At 39.2% G+C, this 13,773-nt stretch overlaps 1 protein-coding gene across 1 annotated transcript in view; it reads right to left on the minus strand.

The window, feature by feature from the left end:
• Positions 1-1,623: 1,623 nt before the first annotated feature.
• Positions 1,624-13,773, minus strand: part of SERAC1 (serine active site containing 1) — a 22,443-nt gene continuing 10,293 nt past the window's right edge. Inside the window, exons 9-16 of the mRNA XM_010143608.1 lie at positions 12,579-12,741; positions 9,736-9,886; positions 8,818-8,959; positions 7,950-8,050; positions 5,143-5,240; positions 4,419-4,601; positions 3,799-3,942; positions 1,624-1,912 (exon numbers count right to left, since the gene is read on the minus strand). Coding sequence (XP_010141910.1) covers positions 1,776-1,912; positions 3,799-3,942; positions 4,419-4,601; positions 5,143-5,240; positions 7,950-8,050; positions 8,818-8,959; positions 9,736-9,886; positions 12,579-12,741 — 1,119 coding nt within the window. The 3' untranslated portion in view covers positions 1,624-1,775. The remainder of the gene's footprint in view (positions 1,913-3,798; positions 3,943-4,418; positions 4,602-5,142; positions 5,241-7,949; positions 8,051-8,817; positions 8,960-9,735; positions 9,887-12,578; positions 12,742-13,773) is intronic.

Here is a 13,773-nt window from a genome sequence, read left to right on the forward strand (position 1 = left end):
ACAGCGTAAAAAGGATAAACCTCCTCAGAAGTTCCGGCAGTTCTGAACCCTGCTGTCTGAAATGCTGCCACACAGCTGCTTACCGACATCTCGGCTAGCGGGAAGGATGCTCCTTCTGCCAGCGTAGTGCTGTACGTCCGCTGTACTGCTCTTGTGCATTCTGCTCCACAACTCCATCAGGTCAAGGTTCAACTTCTGACAGTGCAATTTGAGATGCAGTGTCCTCCTGGGCTGGAGGGCTCTCACATGGGGACGGCTGAGGTGGCCTCAGGACCTGGCAGGACTGCCATGGCCACTGGCTTGGTGCAGAGCTGCAAAGCGCATCCCGCCCCTCTGGCAGCTTTCATGGCCATAATTTTAAGGCCAGTGGTACTAGATCCATCTCACTTAAGTTATGCTAAGAGACATCTTAAGCCCGTCATCAGTACAGGCCTCGTCTAACAAATGGCCAGCTAGGGCAGTACAGCCTCATCACAGCCTGTGTTTGTTTTCAGAGGGTTGAGGGTGTAAACAAAGGAAGGAAAGAGCACAGTTACACTAGGCTGCTCTTAACTACATCACAAACTAAGAGTTTAAAAGAGTGACTGAGCAGTTTGGTTTTTTTTTTTTCTAAAAATACTTATTTCTCATCAGTGCTGTCAAGGTATCCTCAACATAAATGTAAACATAAACTCAAATAAGAGAGCATTGCTTTTCTCTATATCTACACCAATAAACACACTCGGGCCTCAAGAAAGCAAAACGCCTGGAATCTTCTGCATTTCTGCGTAAGTGGGGACTTACGATCACCTGAATTTTTCCTGCTTTACTTTTCTCTAGCTGAGCTCCAAACTCAAGACATTAACTTTCTTCTCAGGGCCTACATTTGTCTTACTCCACTTCTGCATTTTCAGCGCTCCCCTTTAAATCAAGAAAGAAAGCAATCCCAAATCGCTATGATTAAGAGGCAAATATTTGTACAAGAAGGTGAACATTTCTTTTGTCCTCATTTATACAAACAGATTGAAATAACTACAGTTGTCTGTGCAAGACAACCTCCCAGCCTATCTCTTTCTCACGCAGAAAACAGATACCGTACTTGCTGACGAATCTGGGTGGTCTATTGAAAGAAAAGGCAAATCACAGGAACTCCTGTAACTGCCTCTAGACCAAAATGCTGCCTTCATTCACCTGGATCAATTTCTTCAGGCTCCAGTAAAGATTACTTGCCATGGACAGTAAACCAAAGCTTTGAGGCAGCCACAGGCTGCTTCTCCTCGTTGACACAACAAATAACGACCTCAGTGAATTGTTTCTGATCCTCTCAGTAAGGCTTTAGTCCCAGGTGTACACAGACCTCAATGAGACCACGTCTCTCTCGAGTGTGCTTTTTGTTGGCTAAGAGGAGATATCCTGGGCCCTCGCCATAGTCTGCCCGTGTTGCTCCAGAGGCATATATGCGGACTAAGTGAAATTTCTCTTCCACTGAATCCTCATCCCCTCCCGGCCAAATTGCTGGAGAATTTACAAGCATTTTGGCAACAGATCACAGTCACTCTAAGTCAACACACATTTTCTTTCTGCCAAGTTTATCGGACTTGAGTTTCTATTTGGTTTGAACACATTTTAGAAATAAGTTGGAGAGATGTCTAAGTGGGAGGTGCACTGAAAATTATTTTAGCAGCAGAAACTACTGACATGGCACCTTTGTAGTTCTGCAGATCCCCTAACAAATGTTAGAAGAACTTACTGTGTTACACTAAACGGAGGAAATAAGCAGCCAAGGATGGAAAAAATCAGTCTCCAAGTTCTTGGCCTAAAACATCCTGAATGAACTTCAGTGTTCGTTGGTACAGGAAAGCATCCTTCTTCTTTGGCTTACAAATATTTAGATGATTAACATCCACTGGAATAAGGTCACCAATTCCTAACTCTGGGAGAGGGAAAAAAAAAAATTAAGAAGAAAAAACTACTAAAGTTTGTAAGATCACCTTGACCAAAAAACCACACCTTGCATTAGCAATTTCCCTCTCAAAAGCAACTTTTGTTTAACAGTTTAACTGTTTTGTCTTCATTATTTTGCAGTGTGCTAGAAGTATCAATACACACTGTTAACAGTCACCTGGAATCGTGCACCACTACAAAACCCACACTGGTAAACCCTTAGGTCAGAGTTCTCCTGTCTTTACTGGCGATACACAGATCTACGTTTCTCCGTATAGACAGCTTTGAAGAATCAAAACATCATTTATCAGCAAAGTCCTGACTAACATTTACACATTGACATGAACAGGGATAGGGTTTAATCCCGGGTAGCCAGGATCACCAGGATCACCTCTGATTGCCCATATTTCTTACAAAACACTTGGATGTGGAGATTAAAAATGGGACTAGAATGTACCTCAGATACGCCAGGAATCACTACACGCATTTCCAGGGAAATGAAAAATATAAATAGCTTAATTGTAGAATGCAAGTTTTCCATTTTTAGCTACTGATTTTGGGGCACACCACAGCACTTAACTCTTTCCTGACAGCTACCAAGACTAGTGAACTTTCTAGTCGGCATGCAGTAACTGCCACTTTCCAGTTTATTAGGTATTCACTCAGCCTCCTGAGAACTCCTCCATCTTGCTTGTAACTCTGCATCTTAATTATACCAGAGCAGCGTGAAGGTTTACTTCCATGTGCCCCAGCATGCAAGTAAGAAACAGAGAGTGTACTGCGTGTCAAGCTGGGATCGGAACAGTATCAGTGGTGTGCCACTGAACCATCAGGTACCCTGTGAAGGCTTTGCAAGCTCACATGCTGCGCTGTGTATTGTTCCTAGAAGAGGAGAGATATGCTACAAAACTGTAAGTGCACAGTGCTTATTCATGCACTCTGTTATCCAGTTTTTAATTTAATTTAATTTTAATTTAATTTAATCCTCTTTTTAATTTGATTTCGTTAAATAAAAAAAAGTTTTTTAGTCCTCACCAATAAAATTGCATCAGCAACATTTTCTCAAACAATTGCTTCTTGAGAAGACGTACTGGGCAAGTATCGCTCAATATTGACTCAGGAAAACATGGATGCATAGTCTGCCTTTTTCAGAGCAACTAACCTTGCATTTAACCTAGTAGATTTAGCTGGACGGAAGCCTGACCTAAAAGCCAACAAAGCAGCGGTTTCTGTTCAAGGCCTCAGAGGCACCTGGGGCAGTGCAGACGACTTAGAGCAGCTCTCTAAGCTGAACACCCACAGGCAAAGCAACGGAAAGAACTGCCTGGTGTTCCATTCTCCTACAAAAGGCAAGAAGATGGAGGGAACCCTTCAGGAGACAAACGCTTGCTTGAGTGTCTGGGATATGGAAGATAAAGGACTCTTAACACTGAGAAACAGCTTTGTGACTTTCTCCTTCCACTAGCAGTTTGCTTTTTAAAGGAGGAAATAGCTAGAATTTGTGTGAGCTTCTGAAACACTATTCAGCCTGTCTCTACAGGGATAAACGTCAGTTACTCATAACGACAAAGGGAAGGACCACAACAGTGTAACATTAGACCAGGGTCTACCCTGCTTTTTTCAAGAAGCATGTGTTAACTGCATTTAGAAAAATCAAAACAACCAATTGGTATTCTAAGGTACAAATGCAGCTGCCTCTGACCTCAGCAGGGAGACTGTAGTTTAAACTCAGCCAAAAGTTTAAACAAAACCCCCCCCACATACCAGTTGTATTTTTCTAGGACTGTCTACCATAGCTTTTATCATCCTTCCTCATTATTGTTGCTTACATGCATCTAAACAGAATTAAATAAATCAAATGGCTGTTTGACTTACTTGCTGATTCCAAAGGTACGACATGCAGCTTTATCATGCTGCCTATGTGTGTTGGTAAGGTTTCTGCAAAACTCAGCACTGAAAACTTCTTATCTTTGGCAAAAGACAGGAAGTCATCATTCAGCTCCTTAAGGGCAGGAGAATCTAAAAAGAGCAACGTAATTTTTGCAGTGTTATCTTGAACATAAGATTATAGCATTTGTCTGGCAAGACTGCATTCCTAAAGAGGTGTTTTGGAAAAATAACACTCCAGTTAAAGGAGCAGCATTTTGTTTGTGATCCCTTTTCCCAGCTATCAAATGAAACAATTGTTTATTTTTGCATAGCATGCCATTTGTTTAGAATTTTGTCTGAAGTCCAGCACGTGATGAGTTACTACAATGATAAATGGCCCAAACTACTCCCCTGTAAACTTCTTCTGACTCCACTTTCCCCCCTCATCTCTGCAGTCAAATGAAAGAGTTACTCAGAATTACTTACAGTAATTCAATACACAACCCAAAACATTAAAAGGAGGTTTGTTGGTTTTACCCAGCTTTTTCTGTCGGCACAATAAAAAAAAGCATCGTGAACAGATTAGCACAGATCCCTGTTGTTAAATGGTAGCAAAGTGAGCGTACCCTTACTGAGTTCTTTAACCTCCACAGATGGAAAGAGAAGATATCTGGCATTTATAGAATATTCAGCCAGCTGGGAACCATGGTGAGGTACACTATAAAATATGATTCCTCTGGTGTTGTTTACAATTTTCTCCATTTCTGGGTTCTTGGAAGCATCCACCAACATCTTTTTTACTAGAAGACCTGGCAACAGAAACTGAATTAATGCAAGGATTTAAAACACCATGAAAATAACGATCATGCTATATTGTCCATGAAATAACCAACCATACTCCTGCCTCGGCTGATTAGTCCTTAGTTTGTCAAATGTGTAAGATTAAGTTGAACAAAAAAACAAAACAAACCTGAGGAGGCACTAAAATGTCAGTGAATGATGCAGATCCAATTTTGGTTTGCTTTAAGTGCTACTAATGACGTTTACTATATGCCTGATCATGGGGAAAATTTTGCCTCTGGATTCACATTTACACAAATCCCAACTCAATGATTTTGTGGTTTTAAATCAACAGAATAAAACCAAACAGCAATAAAAATCCTCTCAAAATGTATATGCTATTGGATATAATGCATTAAGAAAGTAGAAATCTCTTTCATTTTTAGGCCTTTGCAAATTTTTTAGTTAAACTATTCTGAATAATTGCATTTCAGACTGAATTCGGTTAACAGCTTATTCTGAGAAACAACAGCGGATGAATACTTTACATCAAACGGGCCGTGCACTTACCACCCATGCTGTGCGATACCCACACCACAGGTCTGTCTCCAATCCCAGCAGCTCTGAGCTTGTCAAGAAGCTCATTGCTCCTGTAGGCAATAGACTTCCTGCAAAGAAAAACCAAACACGGGCACAATGAAACAGGATAGGTTAAAAGGCAATGTTAAAACAGAATGAATTTTCAGTGCTGCACATTTATGAAAGTGAATTAGGTACATAAAATATTAATTACTTCATTATTGTTGCTACATTGAAAAATGCCAAAAACTTTTGTAAGGTTGGCTTCACAAGGACAACAGAAATTGAGCTAAATGCAGCTTCTTGATATTGCTAGAATGTTTTACTTTAATTTCACTGACCACTCCATTCCTTTAGCTTTAGTTCCACAAATTTCATTATGAGTTTTTACACAGTGTTATTTACACATTCTAACAAAATTATGTTTTCATTTTAGGAAAGCATCATCAATGGATAATGAACTTTATCCCCTGAAACAAGAATATACTGAATGTGTGACAAATGTACTTTGCTAAACAATGTTCAAAATGTGAGGCAGCGTACACGAAATTGGTAACTAAATGCATGATCATCCAGTATGTTAAAAAAAATAACAGATGATGTCTGTTATACTTTTCAGACAATAATGCTTTGTACTAGAACAGTGTGAAAGCACAATAATCTCCACTCCATAAACAAAGAGACTGAGCTACGGAAAGGATAAGCTGCATGTTAAAGGTTGAAAATGAATCTGCGGTACAACCAAATTCCCAGTTTAAGCTTCTAAGCGCAACACTGCACTCCTTGCAGCTTAACAAGAATCAAACACAGAAGACCCCTGGATGATGGAAACACCAGGAAACTGAGGCAACTGCTGCACAAACTCTAATTCACTTCATCTCTATTGGTGCTCAGCATTCTCACTACAAATTGCTTTTATAACACATATGAACAGGATACCCAAACGTGTCTTTTCAGCTGAACAACTGGCCTCAGATAGCTGAGGGACATAGAAATTCACTTCTGAAACAGTGAATGAGCCTATACACCTAAAGCAATCCTAACCGTGTGATCCCACTGCTACCTCTTTGTTCCTGCTAGTTAAAAGTACCTTCAATATTTTTCATTTTTTATTAGCCATATAAAATTATAAAGTAATCAAATACTATGCTTGGGTGACCATAAATTGCACGTATATGTAATTTTCCATTTTGTAATGAAAAAGACATTATCTTAAAAAAATTGAAAAATTACATGTTTATTTCTTTTTCAGATTTCCTTCCATTATATTTACTCCAGATGGACACAGGAAAAATGTTCTCTTAGAATCACAGAATCATTTAGATTGGATAAGACCCATAAGACCATCAAGTCCATCTGTTAACCCTGCACTGCCAGGTCACCACTAAATCACATCCCTCAGCACCACATCTACAGTCTTTTAAACACCTCCGGGGATAGTGACTCCACCTCTGCCCTGGGCAGCCTGCTCCAATGCTTGACCACCCTCTCTATAAAGAAAGCTTTCCTAATATCCAGCCTAAACTTCCCCTGGTGCAACTCGGGGTCATTTCCTCTTGTCTTATCGCTTGTTACTTGGGAGAAGAGTCTGACCCCTGACTTCCATTCAGGCATTTGTAGAGAGCACTAAGGTCTCCCCTCTGCCTCCTTTTCTCCACGCTAAACAACCCCAGTTCCCTCAGCCACTCCTCATAGGATTTGTTCTCTAGACCCTTCACCAGCTTCGTTGCCCATCTATGGGTGTGAAACAAGGTACAAAGTCCCTCTACAAGATCCAGTCTTCTCTGGACCTGGTAGAGGTAACCACCTACATTTTTTTAGTGTCATTGTTCTGCCTAATTTCAAATAGGCATATCAAGAGCCACATCCTCCTTATTTTTTCTCTGCTTACATGCTTTCTTTAATGCAATAATTGCATTGATCCTTTTTATACCCATAGGAAGGATGAAATGAACAAGTAACAAGTTCCCAGTCTATTATACATACACTGGATTTTTTCTCCCCTATACAAAATGTAATGAATTGTCAGATTCTTAACCTGTGAGCAGTCACGCACACGCCTTCACTGAAGTACACAAGTTGCATGTACAGCACTACTTACCCGCTTAAGTATCTGCATAAATGTTTGAAGGACTCAGACTAGGATCTGATTTCAAGATCACTTAACTTAAATTACTAAGCCTAAAATCCATTCAAGCCAAATAACCTTCATGGGCTCAAGGTATTTTTATTTTTTAGAAGGAACATGTTTGGAGGTAGCATCTTCCTCTGATCTGCCTTGTTCAGAGTCAGTAAAAACACAAGTCCTCTGACAAGGGCAATTACACTATCTGACCAAACCATGTACAGCTGCTGTGTTTTATCTATCAAAAACTTAAACGAATCTCTACTTTTTGAATAAAGTCACATGCTTCATTTCATCAAGAGTATAAAGTCATAGTACAGTGATTTTTTTGCTGTGCTTATGAAGCATTACTGTGTCATTGTAACTTTAAGAGGCATTCCCCTTAAGATATAAAATCAATGTTGTATTTACATCAACGAGAAGCATAATTTAGTGTCTCCCCTAAACATGAAGCAGAACAAACTGTATGAATTTAGAAAGTCACCCCAAGTAGTTATCCATGAGGCTAAAAGGCTCTAGCATACCATGACTATACCTAATGTTTTTCCAAACTTGATTTTCAAATGTAACAGGAAAAGGAAAATGAACTGTTTCACACTAGGTGATCCCAAGGATCAGCTTTACAGGTCTCCCTCCTGTTCCCCCTCCAAACTGCAGCCACTACATTTGTTACCTGTGAGCCTCAACAGGACATTTTGCTTTCCAGTCACTCAAATGGGTGTCATATTCCACAGATATGATTCTCAGGGCAGGACAGTCTGAAGCCAGCCAGGTCTAAATTAAAGAAAAGCAAAAAAACAACAAAAGCTTAAAGTGAAGTACTTAGCAACTCTTGTAAGCAATTTATCAGAAATGGAGCAAAGACATGACTATGGGAACCATATCAAGTAAGATTTTGCTCTTCAGTTAATCCCCAAACACATCCTACAGCTAGACCATTACTCTTTTATTGCATGCTGGTGAACTCCAGCCTGTTCCCCAGCCACAAAGGCTGCGAAGGAAGAAGATGGATTACTAACTTGTGCATTCCTGGCTCCCTCTCCTGGGCGAAACAAGAATGACTAAGATTACCAACCAGACTGATCAGTTTAAGTTTTACAGTTGTTGTAACCAACATGATTTGCTTGAAGCAGTAATTACTTATTTACCAACAATATTTAAGTAGTAATTTGCAAAACTTGAGGTACTCTACCTATGTAAAAAAGGATACTTAATTTAAAATGTAAATCTATGTACCTTTTTCTCAGCCATAACATTCCATCAAAAAAGAAAAGAGCATGAGAAAAGCAGCCATTGCCTTTCCTTTCACTAGCAAGAGAATGATGCTGAGATCATTAAATTCAGCAGAGATTTTCCTTGGCAAGAACAACACATTCAAAACTTCAGCTGCTAACAAAAATACATCAGGATCTTGTACAACAGATTACAAGTAAATCAATTGAAAAAGGACAACTGCCAGACAGTGTAATTCGAGATGCTCTGGATGGCTCTCATAAATGAGAAAACAGCAACCACATGTGAAAATGTTACTGTCTTTTTACCTTTGGCCAGCACTGGCTATAGTCCTCTGCCCCTTCTGAAGCCTTTTTATCCAAACGCCGGTCAACATCTTGCTGTCGCCAGGTTTTAAATGCTGCTCCCAAAAGACCATGAACAAAAAGGATGTCTGCTTTGATGGGCTGACTGATACAGAAAAAGGAATTTTTAATAGATGCATGCTACATAATCTTTTAGCAAATTAAATTTACACAGAACTTTTAACCTAAGGGATGACACTTATGTTATGGATACCATTTCATAACATTTCAAAGAAGATTCTTAGATTAAGACAAAAAACAAGGATCTACCCAGAAAAGAGATATAAAAAGGTATGGAGAGTACCCGTCTCACAAGGCAGATTTTTATACAATGAAAATCACCATTTTCTCCAGCTACTGTTAATGCAGCTTGGAAGTTCCAGCTTTATCATCAAATTAGATCTCACTGTAACCTGACTAACACCAATGGCCCAGGGAATAGTTGCCACCAAGTGACATACCATGTCAGGGACTGCTTCAGTCCCAGATACATAATCAGTATTGAAAGAAGCTGAAGCTGTAAATTTTCTGCATCTTAGGCCAACATGTGTTGCTCCCAGCAGAATATTTACAAGGCACTGTATCCCAAGACAGCCAGCACAAAGGATAAATGGTTGCAGCGCCTGCAAAGCAGTAATTCACCTCATGGTTTGTTTGGATTTTTCCATGCAGCACAGAAACACTCCTTTCACAGCTGTGGAGTGCTCCCATCACTTCTGTTGTTATCCTATCTGAGAATCTAAATTCACTCCTCTCCATCCATCAAGGAACAGGAGGAGCAGGTGACATGAACACAGCTGCGTTCTGACATCAATTCTTCCAAAGTTTTGTACCTGAACAGTACTCAAAGTACAGCATGTACAGTATCTCACTCTGCTTTACCTGCTACGATATTGTGGATGCAAGACATAAACACCATCCGGGTACTTCTCTTGCACTGTGTCCCTGTCGAGATTAGCCAAGGCTCTGGATGCATGAGAAGACTGAATGACGTGAGGGGATTTCATTACTTCAGCAAGCACAGAAACCCAGCCTACATTGAAAAAACAAAGTGGCAGGTTAACTAATTAGCAATATCATCCAGCAAAAGAGTTCAGAAATGTCATCCTTCAAAATATACTTGTGAAAACAGATTTTAAAACCTAAGAATGGTTAACATCAAAACTAGTTATTTCAATCCACACTGTTTACCACAGGAAAGTCAATGCTAGCTAAGTGGAACCTCCAAAATGCAGAAATCCAGAGTGGTGAGGAGGCAATGTATTTTACCACTGTTCAGCTTATGATCTGATAGAGAACCACTTCTCAGAGGAGTAAGAAAAACCTATCAGCAGGTCAGTGCAGTTGTCAGAGAGAGAACAGATCTCAAGCTTCTTTTTGCAGGTAAGACACAAGAAAGAAAGAGAAAATAAATGTCCCAGAGAGAAGATAAAGCTTAAAGCATAAGGAAGACATATAAAATAGATCTGAGGAATAACAGCAGGTGGAAAAATTGATGCTTGCTCTGAGAGTACAACCATTTCCAATTTTAAAATCCAGTGTGTGAAAAACTGTTTAAGAAATTAAAATGTCTTTGCTATTCTAAAAATAGCGTAATATTTATACGAAGAAACGTAAGAGAATTAGTGACGTAAAATATAGTTTCTTAGACATGAATGGGAATGTTCATAGGCTACTGAGAAATGCAAAGGACTATAAAGGCACATATATTTCTTTTAAATCCTGATAAATCTTATTGCTGCTAGCAGAAGTGATCTATAAATCTCAACTACATTACAGTCAAGTTCATAAATAAAACCTCGGAAGACTTTGAAGAGACTTTCAAATGGAGGTGATTTGAAAAAGAAGAAACAATATACTTAATAAGCACTGTTTCAAAATAATGCAAAGTACATTGTTATTAGGATAGCCAGTATGTTGCTACTTCAAGATAGTTCACTGTGAAATTAGGAAAAGAATGAAGTGACATATGAGTTTTGTTTACACGTAAGTACTTTTGAGAACTGTAAAAAAATATTTTCAAAAATACACTTACAAGCAGCACAGATGTTGACCACTGTGCAAGTTCTCCTTAAGAAGAACATGATCTAAAAACTATTTTTAGTACTGCAAATATAATGAGAGACTGATTAAAACTAGCAAGGTCTCTGGTTTTGCATTTCTCTTGAATGAGCCAAGATGAAGGGTCAAAAATACCGTTCAGAATCCTTAGGCCCCCAGACACCCCATTACAGCTGCTACACAGTGCATCACTGCTTTTCTTCCTCTTTCTGTGCCAGCAGTTTTTGCGAAGGAAAAGAGCCTTAGAGGTTCTTTCTTCTTACGCATCATCCAGCAACAAAAGAGAAGTCGAATCAACTCTTGACCAGCAGTATCCGACTGCTCATCTCTGGGGTCTGCTTCACTGTCTAAAATTCTGTTTGTACTGAGAGCTCTGCCCCAGGGAGCTGCTGACTCTTCTGTTACAATCTCTGCCTCTACATGTAGGATTTTTGCAGTCATCACAAGAATGTAAGAACAGTGACAGAGCTCAGACCAAAGGCCTTCACTTCACAGCCCAGTTGTCTTTCTCCAAAACCGAGCAGTAATGGAACTTGCAGAGCAGTAAAAGAACAGAAGTTCAAAAGGGCAAGTGAACGGTACTGACATACCCTCTCTCGGCTTTCTGCAGTCATCTTGGGTTCTGAGTGTAGACATTCATGGATTTTTTTCTCTCTATAAATAACAATGGTCTACTAATTTTTTGAAGCTTTGTAAGTCTAACAATCAAAATGTTTTGTGGGAAGTTTTAGTTTGGTCTTGCACAGTATGGAAAAAAATATTCATTTGTTCTGCCACTTGATAATTCTATGTACAAGAACCTTTGGTATTGCATTATGAGAAACAGCAAACGACCGTTCCCTTTTCACCTTTTCTACAACACTGAGAATTTTATAAATTTTCATCATATTCTCCATCAGCTGCTTTTTTCAAACTAATTTTCTCAGTCTAATTATTTGTTCTTTTTACACAGCCATTCCAAATTTTAATCACCCTCACAGACTTGCCCTGTGCCTTTGCTACTTCTCTTTTTTGCAACAGGGAGATTAAAACTGAGGCAGACACCAGCTCAGATGTATATAACAGCATATTGATATTTTCTATTTTTCTATTTCTTTCCCAAGAAAGGTTCAGAACTAGAAGGAATAATATTCTGATATTTAGGATACATTTAAAAAGGGAGCATCAGAGCAAGGCTTAGCAGAAGTTACTCATCTAACACGAAACAAGGGAGGGTGGGAAGGCATGTTTCACTTTATTCCAAAAGGTAAGGACTGCAAGATGATCTGTTACTTTACGAGAATAAAACATGGTCAGGTAAAAAAACAAACAAAAAAAACCCTACAAGGTAGATGATCTGTAAGAGTAGGAAACTCAAAGGATTTTTGCTAGTAATGTGAACCAAACATCAGCCAAGTCTGAATTTTCACCACCCATCAGACACACCACCTCTGTAACACTGACATATATTGGCTAGTCAGCATACGGTTCTTAATCAACACTGTCTAAACAGTCTGTATTTTTTGCATCAAAAAAGCCCCAAACAACTAACAACACCTCCCCAACCCTTCAAATACAAAAAACACATTGCCATGGTTTGTTGCATTTCACAAAAGCACTGAATCCTCTTGAACTTTTAGAATAGAATCTGACACTCAGGCTGCTTGCACTTGCTTTCCTTTTACCTGCACGTACTATGGATGAATGAAGACGTTCATCCAGAGCCATATTTCCAATTATGCGAATTATGTTCCTTTGTATTTTTGCTGAATCTTTACGTAGTTGGTATATCTTCTGTAGGAGCTGGAGGCCTCCTTTAGCTTCAATTTTATCACAGTGAGAAGAAACCTAGCATTATACAGTAAATGCAATGACAGTAAGTAGATGTTCTGTAAAAGGTTGAGATGCTGGTAATTCATAAAATTTGTAATTTTAAAGAGCTGGTATCATGCAAAGCCCTTATTACATGGAACGTCTTATTAATCTAGAATTTATTATGCCATAGTTGAGGAGGAAGTAAATATTTTAATATGCTAAATGCATGATTTGTACTTAGCCTCTTTCAGGTTGTAAATCCATACCATCACCTTACTCTCCCCCTCATCTGAGTGAGATGAGATTGCTCTCCACTTGGCATGATCAAATTTCAACTAAAGTTCAAGAGTGTGAATAGGACAATTGTCTGCATTTGTTAAAGAACTATCTCAATCAGAACTACCTGTCTTCCAGTTCACCACCTAAAATGCAATAATTATAATCCCGTATCTTTGAAATACATAGGTATTTCTGCCTTCCCAATGGTGCTGCTATTATTATTGATCTCAAGGGCAACAACAGATTCCAGTCCAAGCAGATGAATATGCACTAATTAGTTACAGTGTCAACTACTGATATTGGCCAAATACTTGTAACTTTTAACGTGTTTGTCCACAGCACTTAAAAATGTGAGGTAGTCACAGAACTCCTGACGTCCTCAAGTCTGTGGCTTTCAACAAAGACAGACACATGTTCAGAATGAACAAGTCACAGCTTGTTTAAACTGAAAATCTGGAATATAATAAGTTCTAGACCAAGTCAGAATGTGTACGTTTATGGAAGATGTGAACGGGATATTGGCAAACTGCACTTTATCCATCCCTACTACTAATAAGAATTTGGTATTCTCAATGCTATTTCTCAGTGTTCTAGGTTTCCAAGCAATTAAGTGCATACTGATGAGTGCAGCAATAGGAATCAAGAAGAACCACTGGTACACAAAACCTTCCATACTTTTAATTTGTGTCTGCAAAGACCAGACCGGTCCTGGGAAGAGGCACTCAGAAATTTCACATCACCAGTGATGGTGATGCTTACTGAGAACCTGCAGAGCGGAAACACTCT

This window comes from Buceros rhinoceros, unplaced genomic scaffold (assembly GCF_000710305.1).
Source record: "Buceros rhinoceros silvestris isolate BGI_N320 unplaced genomic scaffold, ASM71030v1 scaffold6359, whole genome shotgun sequence".
Taxonomy (NCBI): Eukaryota; Metazoa; Chordata; class Aves; order Bucerotiformes; family Bucerotidae; genus Buceros; species Buceros rhinoceros.